Source organism: Nannobrachium achirus (genome assembly GCF_963921795.1).
Source record: "Nannobrachium achirus genome assembly, chromosome: 3".
Lineage (NCBI taxonomy): Eukaryota > Metazoa > Chordata > Actinopteri > Myctophiformes > Myctophidae > Nannobrachium > Nannobrachium achirus.
The window spans coordinates 46,837,330-46,852,329 of record NC_137812.1 but is presented as its reverse complement, the minus strand read 5'-3'; the positions used below and the strand labels follow the sequence as shown (position 1 = coordinate 46,852,329).

Genomic DNA, 15,000 nt, shown 5'->3' with positions numbered 1-15,000 from the left:
TAGGGCTTAAGTGGTTAATGGATGTTTTGTAATAGTAATCTAATCTGAGTGCAATATTTCCCTGTTGTAGCAGAGTACAAGTATAAATGTCATATCGTCACTGTCGGGTGAAAAACGTGTATGTCCAAAACCATTCGTTTTATATTATCATTTTAAAAATGATAGTGAAAACAGCCGATCTACCGTACAAGCACACAACGCCTCGCGGTGCGAGGCGTTGTGTGCATGTAGATCTGCTGTTTTCACTACTTTTGTGCGACGGTCTTGTATGATGAAGCAGGGCTTTGGCTTTGCGAAAGAACATACAAATTTGAAACTTGGAGATACAAGGTTTCCACCCGACAACGACGATATACAAGTAAAGTAAAAGTACAGTACCTCAGAATTGAGTGAGGAGAAGAGAGAGGGAGATGGACAATAAGACACACAGACCACAGGGAGAGGTACAGTACAGTACAATATCAGGCCAGGAGGGGTTATTATGTTGGCTGTGGTGGAGTCATGGGATCTGCCTGGGAGCCTGACTGTGGTTGGGCTGTTAGGCCTGCGTTTGTGGGGTTTTGAACCAGAGACTATTGCTCTTTAATGCCTGTGGGTGATGTGGAAGTATAGCATCTGGCTGGCCTCACAGCGGGATGCGGTTCTGTGGCAACTCCGTGGGAATATGGGGGGAAAATAAATGACTGGTCTGTTTTTTCACTCTCGGATTTCAATTAACACTCTGGAAGTTAATTTTCGTGGATTTTGCTTTTACGGGAACTGCATGTGTGTGATTGTGTGTGTGTGTGATTGTGTGTGTGTGTGTGTGTGTGTGTGTGTGTGTGTGTGTGTGTGTGTGTGTGTGTGTGTGTGTGTGTGTGTGTGTGTGTGTGTGTGTGTGTGTGTGTGTGTGCGTGCGTGCGTGCGTGCGTGCATGTGCGTGTGTTCGCGCCTGTACAGTACATGCACTTCCGCATGCATGTGGCCTTGAATTCACACACGCATCAATCATGTCATGTATCCCACAACATCCAAATATGCAGAGGGGGCCAAGTAGCTTGGGTTCACAATTATCAAAAAGTGCACCATTGTCACAGTGTACAGATCCAGTTTGTGTGCAGCAGTAGCAGATTTGATCTGTAACTAACTGGTTTGAATCTAACTATTTGTCTGTGCGTGCATGCGTGCGTGCGTGCGTGCGTGCGTGCGTGCGTGCGTGCGTGCGTGCGTGCTTGCGTGCGTGCGTGCGTACTGTATGGAGGTATGCACCGCTCTGGGGTTAAGGTGGAAGGAAGGGTTCCGGGGTTGGAGACGGGGTCGCTGGTGGTTGGAGTTGGAGGTGGCGGGGAAACAAGGTTTTTTTAGGGGAGCTGCAGGGGCCATGATTGTGCCTGCTGTGGTGGGGAGGACTTTGGGGGGGCTGCGGTCTGGAGATAAGAGGCTGGATGAGTAGCTGGGAGGCTGGGGGGGGTGGTAGGGAGGGAGAAGCGGGGGTGGGGGGTGGGCGCCGCCGCTGCTGCTGCTGTGGCAGCCTGCAGCTGGTGGAGTGGTGATAACCAGCAACCACACAGACGCCCTCACTGTCCTGTACCTCCTCTGGTGGAAGAGCAAGAAGTGCTCTGACATTTTTACTCAACCACCCTAATGTTTGGTTGACCCTCAGGGCTCTGTGCTAGTGTCTTTTCTGTTTTTTCGCTCGACATTAAATGTCTTCCGCTGAAAACAGGCGATCTCAGTGACTCACGCGTTTGTGAGCTTGCAGATCTGTTATTTTCGGCAAACATTTATCCCCAGAACATTTTACATGAGTGAAAGCACAGAGTATTTCCATCAAAACAAACTCATTATGCAGAATGTCCCCATTTCACTAAACCTTTCAAAAACAGCAGAGCTACAAGCTCACAACGACTCGAGTTTCGCATGTGAGCTTGTATCTGCTACTTCCGCATAGCCGCAGAATAACACTGGGCTCAATTGGTTAATGAGTGTTTTGTAATAAAATAATCTCAATATCGTCGTTGTCGGGTGGAAACCTCGTATCTCCAAGTTTCAAATGTGTACGTTCTTTCGCAAAGTAAAGCCCTGCTTCATCATACAAGGCTGTCGCACAGAAGTAGTGAAAACAGCAGAATGAATGATACTCTGCCTGCTACCCTGTACCCTGAATGATACTCTGCCTGCTACCCTGTACCCTGAATGATACTCAGTCGTGGCAGTGATTCAGGACGAGTGGGGAAGTGCTGAGTGTTAGCCAGCTGAATGCTGGCACAGCCCATGCTGTACAACAAGCTTTGCTTGGTTCAGAACAGGACGCTGTGGTGGTGATGCAGCGCTAATGGAGTTCCCCCAGTTTCAAGGCTGTTCTTTCAAAAGGCAACATTCTTCCTAATAGCTGATAAAGTTGTTTATTTTTCTCTTAATACATATTTGTTTGTTCTTTTATTTTGGGCAGTGTAAGTTTTATTTCCTCTGCTGTCCATAGAGGTTTTAACAATTACAAAAAGAACCGAAAACAAACAGCATAAAAAGTAAAGTAAAAAATAAAACAGAAAATAAAATAATATAATAATAATTTGAAGGAATTGCTTATTCTCAATCTCCTTTCTCCTACATCAAATAAACCCTCTCCCGATATCCCTGGAGGCATTAAAAGTGTACACAAAAAAATCTCTCTCCCAAGGATCAAACAGAGACAATAACCAAGATAAAACGGGTTTTAACAGACCGCCAGTGATACCGTTGTTTCCAATGTCGTGGCTTGTGTCAAACGAGCCATATGGGACTTTGTAAAGTCAAGGCTCCCATAAGGGAAACACCAATTAACTTAAAATGAAACAAACTGAGGTTAACTTGCCAATTAACAAGTCCCGACTCCTTTAATTACTGGTAGGTAGAAAACAGAACTGTATGAATCAAACGTATGTAAAACTGTGTCTGGAAAATAAGCAAGATGAGGTGAACTGTATCACACGGTAATCAAATGAAACCATTGTCTCTGTCGTGAGGATTTTGAATTCTTCCTCATGTTGGACTGTGTTTTTTCTTGGGTTGCACAAAGTTCCTGATCTTCACCCGGGTGGTGCTGTCTCCCTGCGCCACATTTCCTACTAAAAGATTACGATTTTTATATTTAGTTGACTAAGACTAGACTGAGACTAAACAAGTTCATATGACTAAAATAGGACTAAAACTAAATGGTGTGTTATTCAAAAGATAAGATCATGACTAAAGCTTTGTTGTCAAAATGAACACTGCACACGGTAACTGGGAAGTGGGAACCCTCGTGAAACCATGTCCCTCGTCACCTCTGCATCTTCCGTTATTGAAGACCTGCATCTTTGCAGGATACACTGTCTGAAACTCTCAACACTTTCTTGGAAACATAGCTGTTCTACAAGCTCAAAGTGAACGGTGATAGATTGTAGATTGACTATTGTCACTATTTGACAATGCTGTAGAGTTCATGCGGTTAATGTACTTGAGTCATATGATGGGAGTCTGATGAGGTAAGGGTCAATATAAATTCAACAAGCTATCCAGAGTGCTTGCCCTCTTTATCTTCGGGTATTCCACAAATCCTCAAATTATCTCTCAGAGCTCGACCCTCCTGGACTATCAGCTTGGATTCCAGATTAGCCTGTTGCTGAGTTAGCCGCTTGATTAACGTTCATGTAGCACGCTCTCCATTTCATCAGTCCTCCCCTCTGCCTCGTCCTGTCTGTCGTTTGCTCTCTTCACTTCTTGTTTAATGTTCTGAGAGCTGTACCATGGTGTCTCCTCTGAATTCCTGGAGTTGGTTAAGAATACTTTACAGGCCATCTTCACGTATGTGTACGATCCATGAGAGCTGCTTCGGCTGCTAGTAATGTAGTAACAACTTCCGCTGTTATTGAACAAAATATTTACAGGGATTGACAAAACTGTAGAGGTGGGGGGGGGGGGGGGGGGGAGTGTAGCTGTCGTCCTTTCAGTGGTGGGACTGGAAAACCGTGGTTAATTTTTCTATTAATACTTAAAGTCCTTATTTTCTTTTTACATCTTGCACCTATTACATTTTCTTTAGACCTGGCGTCCCTATATTATAAGGGACACCATCATACAACACAATTGTAGGGCTTATAAGTAGCTAAAATGCCCTACAACTTTTTAGTTGCCATTCAAAGCAAAATTAAATAAATAGAATCAAGCACAAAAACATAAACAAACCTTCTGCATTGCTGTCAGTCTGGCCTGTTTGCTGCTGTCCCCTGAAGGTTAAACTGGGGAGCTTAGTCGGTGTTTCCTGCCAAATAGTAGACATGTCCGCCTGCCAGCCTCTTATCAACCATGAACCACAATTTTCACACTCGCTCTTTCACACTTCTACAAGTGTAATGTTGAGTCAGCACAGGCCTGTTTCTGACGGCTGTCAACATGACAGGAGTACTAGTAGCTTTTTAATGGGCCTGAGTCATTATGGTGAGTCTGATGATGAGGTACGGGTCAATGTAAGGAAAAAACACATTACATTGTAAGCAAAACTATATGCAAAAGCTCAAAATAGATGGACAATTCAACATTGTTTCATAATGGCAAGCAGTGCAATATTGCCCTGTCAGATACCACACTAGACTGTGGGTTTATCTATTACAGGGTTGACTGATTTACCCGTGATTTATGTTGCTTATCTGTGGCAAAATATCATTCATTTGATCATATCCTAAGCATGCATTTTCAACAGTAGTTTATCTGGTGCTTCTTTAGACGGAAGATAAGCGTGCCGTAATGTCTACCTGTTCTTCTTAAATGGCCTGCGTTACAATTTCAGAAACTGAAAGCTTGTCACCGAGCCCAGGCCAGTGGCGAAATATTATAGTAGTCTACAGCCCCCCCCTCCAAAACGTCTTGTGAACCGGGGTCGTTTTCTCAACAGCTTTCGTTGGCCAACATGTATGTTTACGCCCAGTGTGTGTACCTCTGTGTTTGTTCACGTGTGAGTGTGAGTGTGTGTGTGTTTGTATATATTTGGGCGCGTGCTCGGCAGGGCGCGGGCCCGCATGTTTGGAGTGAGTGCCGTCAGCTAGCAGGAATGCGGTGCTACCGCCAATGCTAAGATGGCTGCCAAGCTCTAAGATGGCTGCCAGGATTCCACAGAGCCGGGCGAGAGACACAGTGAAAAGCATACGAGAAGAGAAGGAGAGAAGCTCTCCTTTTTTGTATTTTTACGCTCTTTATTCCTGTCCTTTCCTTCTCCCCCGGTCTGTCTCGCTCTCGCTCTCCCTCTCCGCTGTGAGGCAGGGCTTTCGTAGGCAGCAAGACAGGTCTGTTATTGTTTCTGCTGGGTAATCTGCGGCTTAGCGTGGCTGTGAGGAGAGCCTGCTGGCAAGAGTCTGTGTGCTCTGTTATCACCTACGGGCTGCAGATAAACACCTCCCTTTGCTAGCTAGGTAGAACGCTAAGCAACAGGATGGATGGCCAGTAAGCACTGGAGATAAAGATGCCTCTCACTCTGTCTGCACTCTCAGTCACATACTCAAACCTCGTGTCCACGAGACAACGTAGGCGCACACGTGCTCGAGCGCGAGCGTGTGTGTGTGTGTGTGTGTGTGTGTGTGTGTGTGTGTGTGTGTGTGTGTGTGTTGCCACACACGAGTGAGAGCAGATCACCTGGCACAGCCAAGTTTTCACAGGGTGTGTGCACATGAAAGCATTAGAGAAAGGGAGAGTGTTTCAGACAAATAGAGTGAGAACGAACCTAGGCAGAAAAGACTAAGTAAGAGAGAGAGGTGCACACACAGCGTGTGTGTGCGTGTGCGCGCGTGTGTGTGTGTGCGTGCGTGCGTGTCTGCGTGTGCAAGGTGCTCTGTTTATGTTGACTAAATCCTACCAGCAAGAGGTATTAAGTGGATTAGGAAGAGGGATATGATTGCGTGGTTAGATACTGAATGCCATGGCAGCAGCACACCGTAAATCACTGCACCTTAAGACAGGAGGGGCAGAGCGAGCAACATTCTTTGATATGAGACGCACACACACAAACACACGCGCACGCACGCACGCACGCACGCACACACGCACACAAGATATATTGTAGTAGCAAAATTAATCACCCCAGCATCCATATTCTGGGGGGAACACTAGTAAAAATCTATACAAAAAATGAACTACAAGCTCACTTCCCTCTCTCTCTCTCTCTCTCTCTCTCTCTCTCTCTCCCCAATTCAGAATCCGGACAATCAGACAGCTCCAGTCAACAAGGTGACACAGACATCAAACCACCGCCCAATGGTAGGTACACGGCACACACGCGTGCACGTACGGTGCATATGCGCACGTGCACGCGCACACACATGTATGTCTCTAACACCATCAAGTCAGCATGCTATAATTGATTTCATCACGCTTATCATTCCAGCCATATTCCAATTATGGATCCAATTAGCAAACACACTCACACAGATGTTGGTCCACCAAAACATTTACAGATGGTCCTTTCAGGGATGTTGTTTTGTTTTTGCAGATTTTTTTTTTGTTCTACTTTTCTTTTTCGGGATTTACTGTATCACGCTTTTCTGATTACGTTTTCTGGCTCAGTTCCCACCATTTGCAGCTTTTGGAGTGTGTGTGCTGTGTGTGTGTGTGTGTGTGTGTGTGTGTGTGTGTGTGTGTGTGTGTGTGAGAGAGAGAGAGAGAGAGAGAGAGAGAGAGAGAGAGAGAGAGAGAGAATTGTGATCACATCCTTGTGTCTTCCTTCTATAGGGCATCTGAGTTTCCAGGACTGCTTTGTCACTTCAGGAGTGTGGAATGTGGCAGAGTTAGTCAGAGTGTCACAGAGTAAGTAACAACCTACCACCAAAGAGTGTGCATGATCATAATTATATTAACAACACTAATACCCTTAATGACCCACTAGCGGCCCCTAGAGACCATGCTGCTTCTTACACCACCCAGAACAAGGGTGGTTTGAACCACATTTAGTGAGGCCAAAAAAAAGTGTGGATATTTTGGCTTGAGGGTGGTGCTAAAGGTCATGGGTTCACTCAAATGATTAGGGAGCATGAAAGCGACAGGCAGGTTTCAGAGCCAAATTCCATGGCAATCCAACCATTGTTTTACAATATATTTTCTGTGGGACTGACAACCTCATCAAAATCAGCTTTTATTTTATGTTCCTTTAATTTGTGAAAGTATGAAAAATGGCGTGATAGTGATTAATTGGCATTTCTAAATCCAAATAAACATTTACAGCGTGATAAGGGTGATAAGACGGTTATGGAGGTTATTTTGTACAGATGAAAATACATCTTGACTTATTACATCTAATATTATTTTAGTTAACCTGTAGGAAGATGATTCCCCTTCACCCTCTCTTCACCCTTTCATCAACACCAGTGGTTCCCAACCTTTCCAGCCCGCAACCCCCATAATAATCATATTTTAACTGTGGACCCCCCACCCTACGAGCACTAAGAGTTGAGGCATTACATTTTGTATAACACGGTTCTGTTGTGAAAATAGCAGATCTACATGCTCATAAGCATTGTGAGCATGTAGATCGCTATTTTCACAATTTCTGCCTTTAATATTTGACAATATGGCCAATGTTTAATTTTTCATTATAGAGGTATAAGGGGTCTTAACACAACTCGTGCCTCTTAATCTGAAGGTTGCTTGTTGCCTTGGTGCCGCGCCGTTTCCTCCGTCGGCCGCCGCTATTATTTTGAAGGGCTGGAAGGGGGTTGTTTTTGTTTTTTTGGATTATCACTTGACGGCAACGATTACGTCATCTAGTCACATGACAGTGTGAGCCGAGAAGAGAAACATGGCTGCGCCCTGCAGTGTGTATTGTTTACATCAGATCTGGTGCAAAATGGCTCAAAATGGCTCTTTTGGATTAAATGAAGTCTCTTTATGGGCCTCTCCATTGACTTAACATGGAGGAGCTTCACTTCGCGTGCACGCCCAACGTGCGTTTTAAACAAATCGCGGACATTACCGATGCGGCCGCGACCGGGGCGACATTATGTAAGTATTAATACATTTACTGTAAATACAGTAAGATTGACGGTGAGCGCTGTCAACGGCGTCATGTAGTCACCGATTTGAATGACGGTGAGGATCGTCTACAGCAGCAGAACAGTTAAAAGTCCTTAAATTGTCACTTTGGAAATGTGCAGATACCCTCTATACACTTAAACGTTATGTTGGTTTGTTTACTGTTGAGTGAGAAAACAATGTTGCACATTAAGCTAATCATCTGGGGAGCCCTCAAAATTATTTAGGGACCCCCTCCTGGGCATCAAACTCATTGTTGGCATTGTCTTCATGTCTCTCTCTCTCTCCCTGGCAGCTCCGGTGGCCACAGCGTCAGGTCCTAACTTCTCCTTGGCTGACCTGGACAGCAGTCCAGGCTATTACAACATCAACCAGCTGGGGAGACGCTCACTCGCCTCACCCCCTTCCACCAGGTGAGACCAACAATACCTCACACCCAGACAAGTTATAGTGTGGCAGGCAGGGCTGTCACAATTACCGGTATTACATAATAGTCTAATCGCAATTATTTGACATAATCGCGATTATTTTTCATAATCGTCATAAGTGTTTCCATGTTGAAAAATGTCATATAGTCAAAAGTAGTGGAAATAGCAGATAGATCTACAGTACAAGCTCACAACGCGTCGCATCGCAGCGTGTTGTGAGCTTGTAGATCTACAGTACAAGCTCACAACGCGCCATTATTTGAGTGACAATTAATCGTCATGTAAATCGTGACAGCCCTAGTGTGAGCACAGGTAGGCTACGTACTCTGTTCTCGCCTGTCCCCATAGTTACAATAGATTTACTGTTGGATGGCCAGTTCACAGTATATTACAGTATGAAAACGTTTTAAAACGTTTTTGGCCTAAATTCCCAAAATCAGGACACCAGATTGAACGCGGTTAAAAGAATGTAGACGACGTGAAAACAGTGATGGAAATATGACATTTCTGTTCATTTCATCCAGCTGTTTGTTTTCATACAGATGAATGGGAATTATTTTAACGATCATGCAAATGAATTGTGATAGCTCAAATAATTGCGATCAGGCGGACGTGTAATTCATGGTGACAGGCCTACTGTGGCTGCAACATGATGTAATAGACACGCCCTTTATGTGGGTGCTCTCACTAAAGCACATCATTAATATAAAAAGACAATGGGGGGCTATTTCTCTACTAACATAACTTCTGTCTGTAATTATACACCACATAGTGACACATTTTGTCATATACCCAAACACAGCTTTTGTCATTTAGCAAACATGTGGCCTTGGTTTGGAAGTAAAGTCAAAGGACCGCTCAGAGGCCAAACCGAGGCCGTAGTGCACTTCACTGTGCCGCTCTATGTTGTGATGCAGTTGAACGGTTATCATTTATGTTTCCACTGCACTGCAGGAGTAAGAGAAGTCCCTTTGAAAAATGTAGCTTTAGTCATGGGACCGCAGTATCTTACTAATGACATTATGAGCTACTGTACAACTGCACAAGTTAACAGTAATGGCATGTAGCATGAGATTTAACGTGGCAAACCAGGTGGATCGACCCCACTGGATTGGTTTGTCCACGCTGAGCATGATTATGCAACTGTGGCATGCCTTAATAAAGTATTCTGCAAACCAAACAGCGCCAAACGGAAAAGAATCTATAGCGCAGTGGAAAAGCCCAATAAGTAAAGCATATAGATGTTTATTAAAGTGACAACTGAGGCTTCCAGCTATTGAATCTGTTGGGACGCGTGCGCCCAATGGTCGTAAACTGAATGGGTTGGATATTTGCTGGCAATGTTGGCATGAGAAAAATATCTGAAAAGATTATTCTGTTCTGCCTGACGGGGGTGATTTATGTGAACATTATAAATATTACTATGTTTATACTCAAGTCAATGAACAAAGATGTACAGTTTCAGCACCAGTAGCTCATGTGTGACAATCGAGTCTAGCTTTACTGGTAGATAAAGTACTACAGTGTTTCCCAAACAGTGTGTCGGGACTCATTTTTGGTTTCGGGACCCATTTTTATGCATTGCAAGTAAAAATCCCTTTATTTTTGTTATTTACTGAAGTAGGCTACTGTATTCCATTTCAAATAGTTGTTTTTAGCTTTTCCATGTCACTCTGTGTCTCACTGTGGCTCTCTTCCATCTTTATGAATGTGTGATGGCTGTTTCTGCTTTCTCCTGTCCTCTTCTCTTCTTCTTCATCTACCTCTCCGTCTTTCTCCTCCTCCACCTCCTTCTCCTCCTCTCTCTATCTTTTGTTGGCACTTTAGGTCTGAGGTGGAGTTGTATGCAAACCTTCCACGGAGGTAGTTACTGTACTCACACGTGCACGAACGCACATACGCATGCGCACACACACAAGCACAGCAGTGTTTCTTGGTTTTCTGTCTGTGTTTTTTTAACAGTCTCTCCTTCTATTTCCTCTGTTGTCATTCTTGAGTCTCAACATTCTTGTGCTTCGTTTGTTTCATGAATTACTCTGCTAAAGTAGAAATGCCACTGTGTAAAACAGCTGTTAAATTTGGAACAATCTTTGTACGGTCTTGGGCTAATATAAACTGTGATTTATGTATTGATTCTGGAAGAAAATCTTTCCCACATGTATGTAAACATTCCCCTGCTGTGCATCTCTACTTAACCACTTAACCACTTAAACCCTATACTTAGTTGACCGGAGTCCCCCAGCGGTCTATATTAGGCCCCCTCCCGTTTCCCCTCTTCGGAAATGAAGAGATCTACAAGCCCACAATGAGTTGCAACTCCTTGTGAGCTTGTGGATCTGCTATTAAATATTTGCAATGGTTGCAAACGTTACAATGGTGTCACATGGCAAATAATGCATATCTACATGCTCACAAACATGTCGCATTGCAGCAGGTTGTTGTTGCTCCTAGACTGGCTATTTTTTGGAGCTGTGTGGAACAGAGCTCCCCATAGGCAGCAATGTGTGTCCTCACCGTGTCCTCACCGTCAAGTGAGAACGGTCTCGTTGAGTTTGAACAGGATATGCGCATGCGCGACCGCACGCACGCACGCACAACACACACACACACACACACACACACACACACACACACACACACACACACGCGGCTCGAACGAACACATGGAGAGGAGAACGTGGCAACACACGGCTCGAACGACCGAACACACAGAAAACGTAGCAATTAGCAAATCTACAAGCTCACAATGACTCGCATCCCGGCCGAAATTGACTAGTAAAGGCGGCCGTACACTACACGATAATCGGGGCATTTAATTACCCTCCCGACAGTCGGTTTGCCTCCGACTGAAAGGGGCAGCAGACAAACACAATCACAACTACAATATTACCGCTGACGGCGTCGCGCGCAGCAAATACCGAAGCGTTGAAACGGCACATCTGTACTTAGACAGCGCGAGCCCCAGACAAACACACTCCCAAGAACAGGAGCGCTCGAGCACATAGTAGCCTACGTCCTTTATACAGTGCTCCCCAGACCCCCGCACCAACACAACAGTGACCACCGAATGCATGCAACAACGGCCAGAGAACCCACATAGCAAACAGGTTTGGCCCGAATCCGGCTGAAATCCGGCAGGTCTGGCTGACTATGGCTTGTGTGCCACACATCTCCAACTAGTCATCACAGTGTCTCTACATCATAATAACAGCTGGGTTTCTCAATCACTTTCTCATAGTGAACTAGGGCGCCCAATAACACCAGTCCAGGGTGCCTCAGAATAATATTTAGAATGTATCAATATCTTGTAGTGAGCTTGTAAATCTGCTACTTTTGGTGAATATCCCCTTAGAATAGGGATGCTGGGGTTTATTGATTGAATGCCAAGTATAAATGTTTATTTTAAATCTGTCCTAATGAAAGATTTAAGGGAGCCTCCGCACACTCAAAAGTGTGCAAAATCATGTTCTTCATGTTAAATAAAGTGCAAGCTTTTGGTCATAGACCTTCTTCAGGCATGCAGCACCTCGATGAGTGGTGGTCCTTTCACTATTAATCTGTCCTAATAGAAGCAGATATTTTCTCAAGTTATATGTTTGTTAGGCCTATTATGGACAGTATTTGTTATTTCAAATAATAGTAAATATGCTACATTTGCATAAAGCAAGTATTTGTCTACTCCCATCACACACACAGATCTAGAAGACATAGAATGTAAAAATATAGATCTAGAACACATAGAATCAATCTAAAAAATATAGAACTAGAACACATAATTTATAGATCTAGAACACATAGAATTCATAGATCTAAAACACATAGAATCAAAAACATAGATCTGGAACTGCTCAAATTCACAGCTCCACTTCGAACCGAGGTTTGATTTTTTTAATTCTTGGAAATGTTAGGATATTCTTGAAAATGTCTACAAGCTCACAATGGATCAATGCGATGCATTGTTAGCTTGTAGACGGGACATTTTTGGCAAAGAGATTTTGTGTAAACCAGTGTTTCTCAAAGTGGATTTCCAGGAACTCTGTGGGTTCCTTTAGGGGGTTCTAAATGGACCCATACAAGACTTTAACTCTGACAGTGTACAAATGGAACCAAATGGACCCTAACGGCTCCATTTGGTTCCATTTGTACACTGTCAGAGTTAAGGAGAGACCTTGGAATTTGAACGTTTGAGAAACACTGGTGTAGACGGTAAAAGTACAGTTGTAACTCAAATCCAGTTCTCTACAGACTACAGGGGTTTTAAGAGGTTAAACCTTACCCTCCCTGTCCAACCCCCATCCCCCTCTCCCTCCCCTCAGCTCCACCAAGAGGAAGTCGTTAGACGACAGCGAGCTGGAGAGCCCTACGGACGACGTCTTCTACCCGGGACGCTCACCCGCCGCTGGCTCCTCCCAGTCCAGCGGGTGGCCCAACGACATGGACGCAGGTATGTACTACATATCCCACCATGCACTCTGTCAAACCCCGGTACTCACTTCCATCCCTCTGTCTCTCGGTCCGCACAAAGTCATCCTGTATCTCACCCCACACCCGTATAACACTCAGAGTGTACAACTGGAGACAAATGGTTCCATTTGTACACCATGTCCATTTTGAACCCCCTCCAGGAACCATAAGGGTCCCTGGACCCCACTTTGAGAACCACTGCTGTACAACAACCCACACTGAGCGATCACTATACCCCTACCATACCTCTCTTTCTATGTGACACTTTGCTTACAACCTAAAGCTTCAACCTGAAAGTCGCTCTTCTGCAACTCTTTTATAGAGTAGGATTGCGTTTCTTTGCCCAAGTTTAGGTACTCCAGATAGAATCAACTCCTTTGTATTCTTTCTCCCAATAGAGTCATTATGCAGATTCCCCATTCTAGGGAAGTTGGTCTAACTGGGAGAAAACAGACAATCCTCAAGTGATGTCAAGGCTGCTTCTTTTCATCTAACAGTGAGGAGTTTCACCAGGAGGATCTAACACATGCAATGGTACTGTATATACAGTACTGTACATGCTATTCCTCCTGGTTCAAAATCCCACTCAATGTAGCAGTTGCTTAGTGGACAGAGATCACCCTCGCCACCAGCTTCCCTCCATCAAACACTTGGAGGTGAAGGATTCAAATCTGTGCACGACCCGAGCACCGAAACTTTCCTTTTCCCCTGATCCAAGTGAATCCTCTTCATGTAGGGCACTCATATCGGCTGATCAATGTATTGTAAAAACAGAAAGATTTTATAGTGATGACAAATCTCTAACTGATAACATTGTGTCAAAGATGGCTGCTCATGCCAATCTGCAAGGCTTTATGTCTATTATTTTGGTAGCTCACTGCTAATGTACCACCTCTGGCCAGGACATATAACCTTTTATCTCTTTAGTGTTCTACATTTCTGTCCTGCTTTTCTCACTAACACGCCCCTTCCAGTCCCAGAAGACCTTACGTTTACCTTACTGTTCCCCAAGAGAAGGTCTCTCCTGTCCAGGACAAACCTCATCCTCAATCAACAATCTGAAAATGTCACTCCTCTCATTTGGAACCATTATAAAATGCACTGTAAAATGTTGTCAATTTCTCACTCACTACGTCCATCATACACCAATGCTAATTAATTCTCTCTCTCAATCTCCCTCCTCATTTCTCTCTCTCTCTCTCTCTCTCTCTCTCTCTCTCTCTCTCTCTCTCTCTCTCTCTCCCTGTTCCACTGTTAACAATACCCTTCTCCACTTGCAGTGCAGCACCATTTGGCGAGTGTGCAGGAGAGGAAGATAAAACATGAAAACGATGGGGTGCAGTTTCCGTACCATGGTTAGAACATTGATTACACTATTACTATGTATTAGCTTGTGTATGTATAGTCCAACCACTCCTCACCTCAGTATGTGTTTCATGAATGTCTATAGTAGTTGAGAGGATGTCCCAAAGCAGGGTTCTGCGGTGTCTATGCATTAACTTAGCATTCTCAACCTGGTTGTTATCATACTCTTAGATTAATAGAATTGCTGCTCGTTCTATCAATATCTTCACATACTATGACATTACACTTACACTTAGGAATTCTTAACTTTGACCAATTTAACCCTGGTATCCTAATTCTGGACATGGCAGATCTACAAGCTCTACAGGCTATTTTCAAAATGTTTATTTTTTGTTTGTGGTGTGTATTTTATAAACCCCAATACGGCCAAACTAAAATATACAATTCACTTCAAGCCCCCTGGAATTCACATTTTCAGCAACCTCAGTGGCATTTTATTGACAGACGTCACCGGGCTCTCTCACACAGACACACACACACGCACACACACACACACACACACAGACGCACGCACGCACGCACGCACGCACGCACACACACACACACACACACACACACACACACACACACACACACACACACACACACACACACATGCAAACACACACGTATGCATGCAGACATTCACACATTGCACGCACGACACCTGCTTGTCGTCCTATACATCCCGGCTGGTGTTCCAGTGCATGCCTTGCCTCCATCCCTCCATTCATTCATCTATCCATCCCTC

The 15,000-nt window shown here is 44.3% G+C and overlaps 1 protein-coding gene across 7 annotated transcripts in view; it reads left to right on the top strand.

Moving 5' to 3' along the window:
* The window catches only part of LOC308281138 (nuclear factor 1 X-type-like), a gene marked incomplete at its 5' end in the record, with an annotated part of 171,664 nt that overhangs the window by 126,658 nt on the left and 30,006 nt on the right, over nt 1–15,000 (top strand). For 5 of the 7 annotated variants that reach the window (XM_080721234.1, XM_080721239.1, XM_080721236.1 and 2 more), the window contains 6 exons: nt 6,184–6,246; nt 6,718–6,792; nt 8,309–8,426; nt 10,269–10,304; nt 12,758–12,885; nt 14,186–14,260. In XM_080721234.1, the coding sequence (XP_080577360.1) occupies nt 6,184–6,246; nt 6,718–6,792; nt 8,309–8,426; nt 10,269–10,304; nt 12,758–12,885; nt 14,186–14,260 (495 nt within the window). The remainder of the gene's footprint in view (nt 1–6,183; nt 6,247–6,717; nt 6,793–8,308; nt 8,427–10,268; nt 10,305–12,757; nt 12,886–14,185; nt 14,261–15,000) is intronic. The other 2 variants (XM_080721235.1, XM_080721238.1) reach the window with 1 other exon arrangement.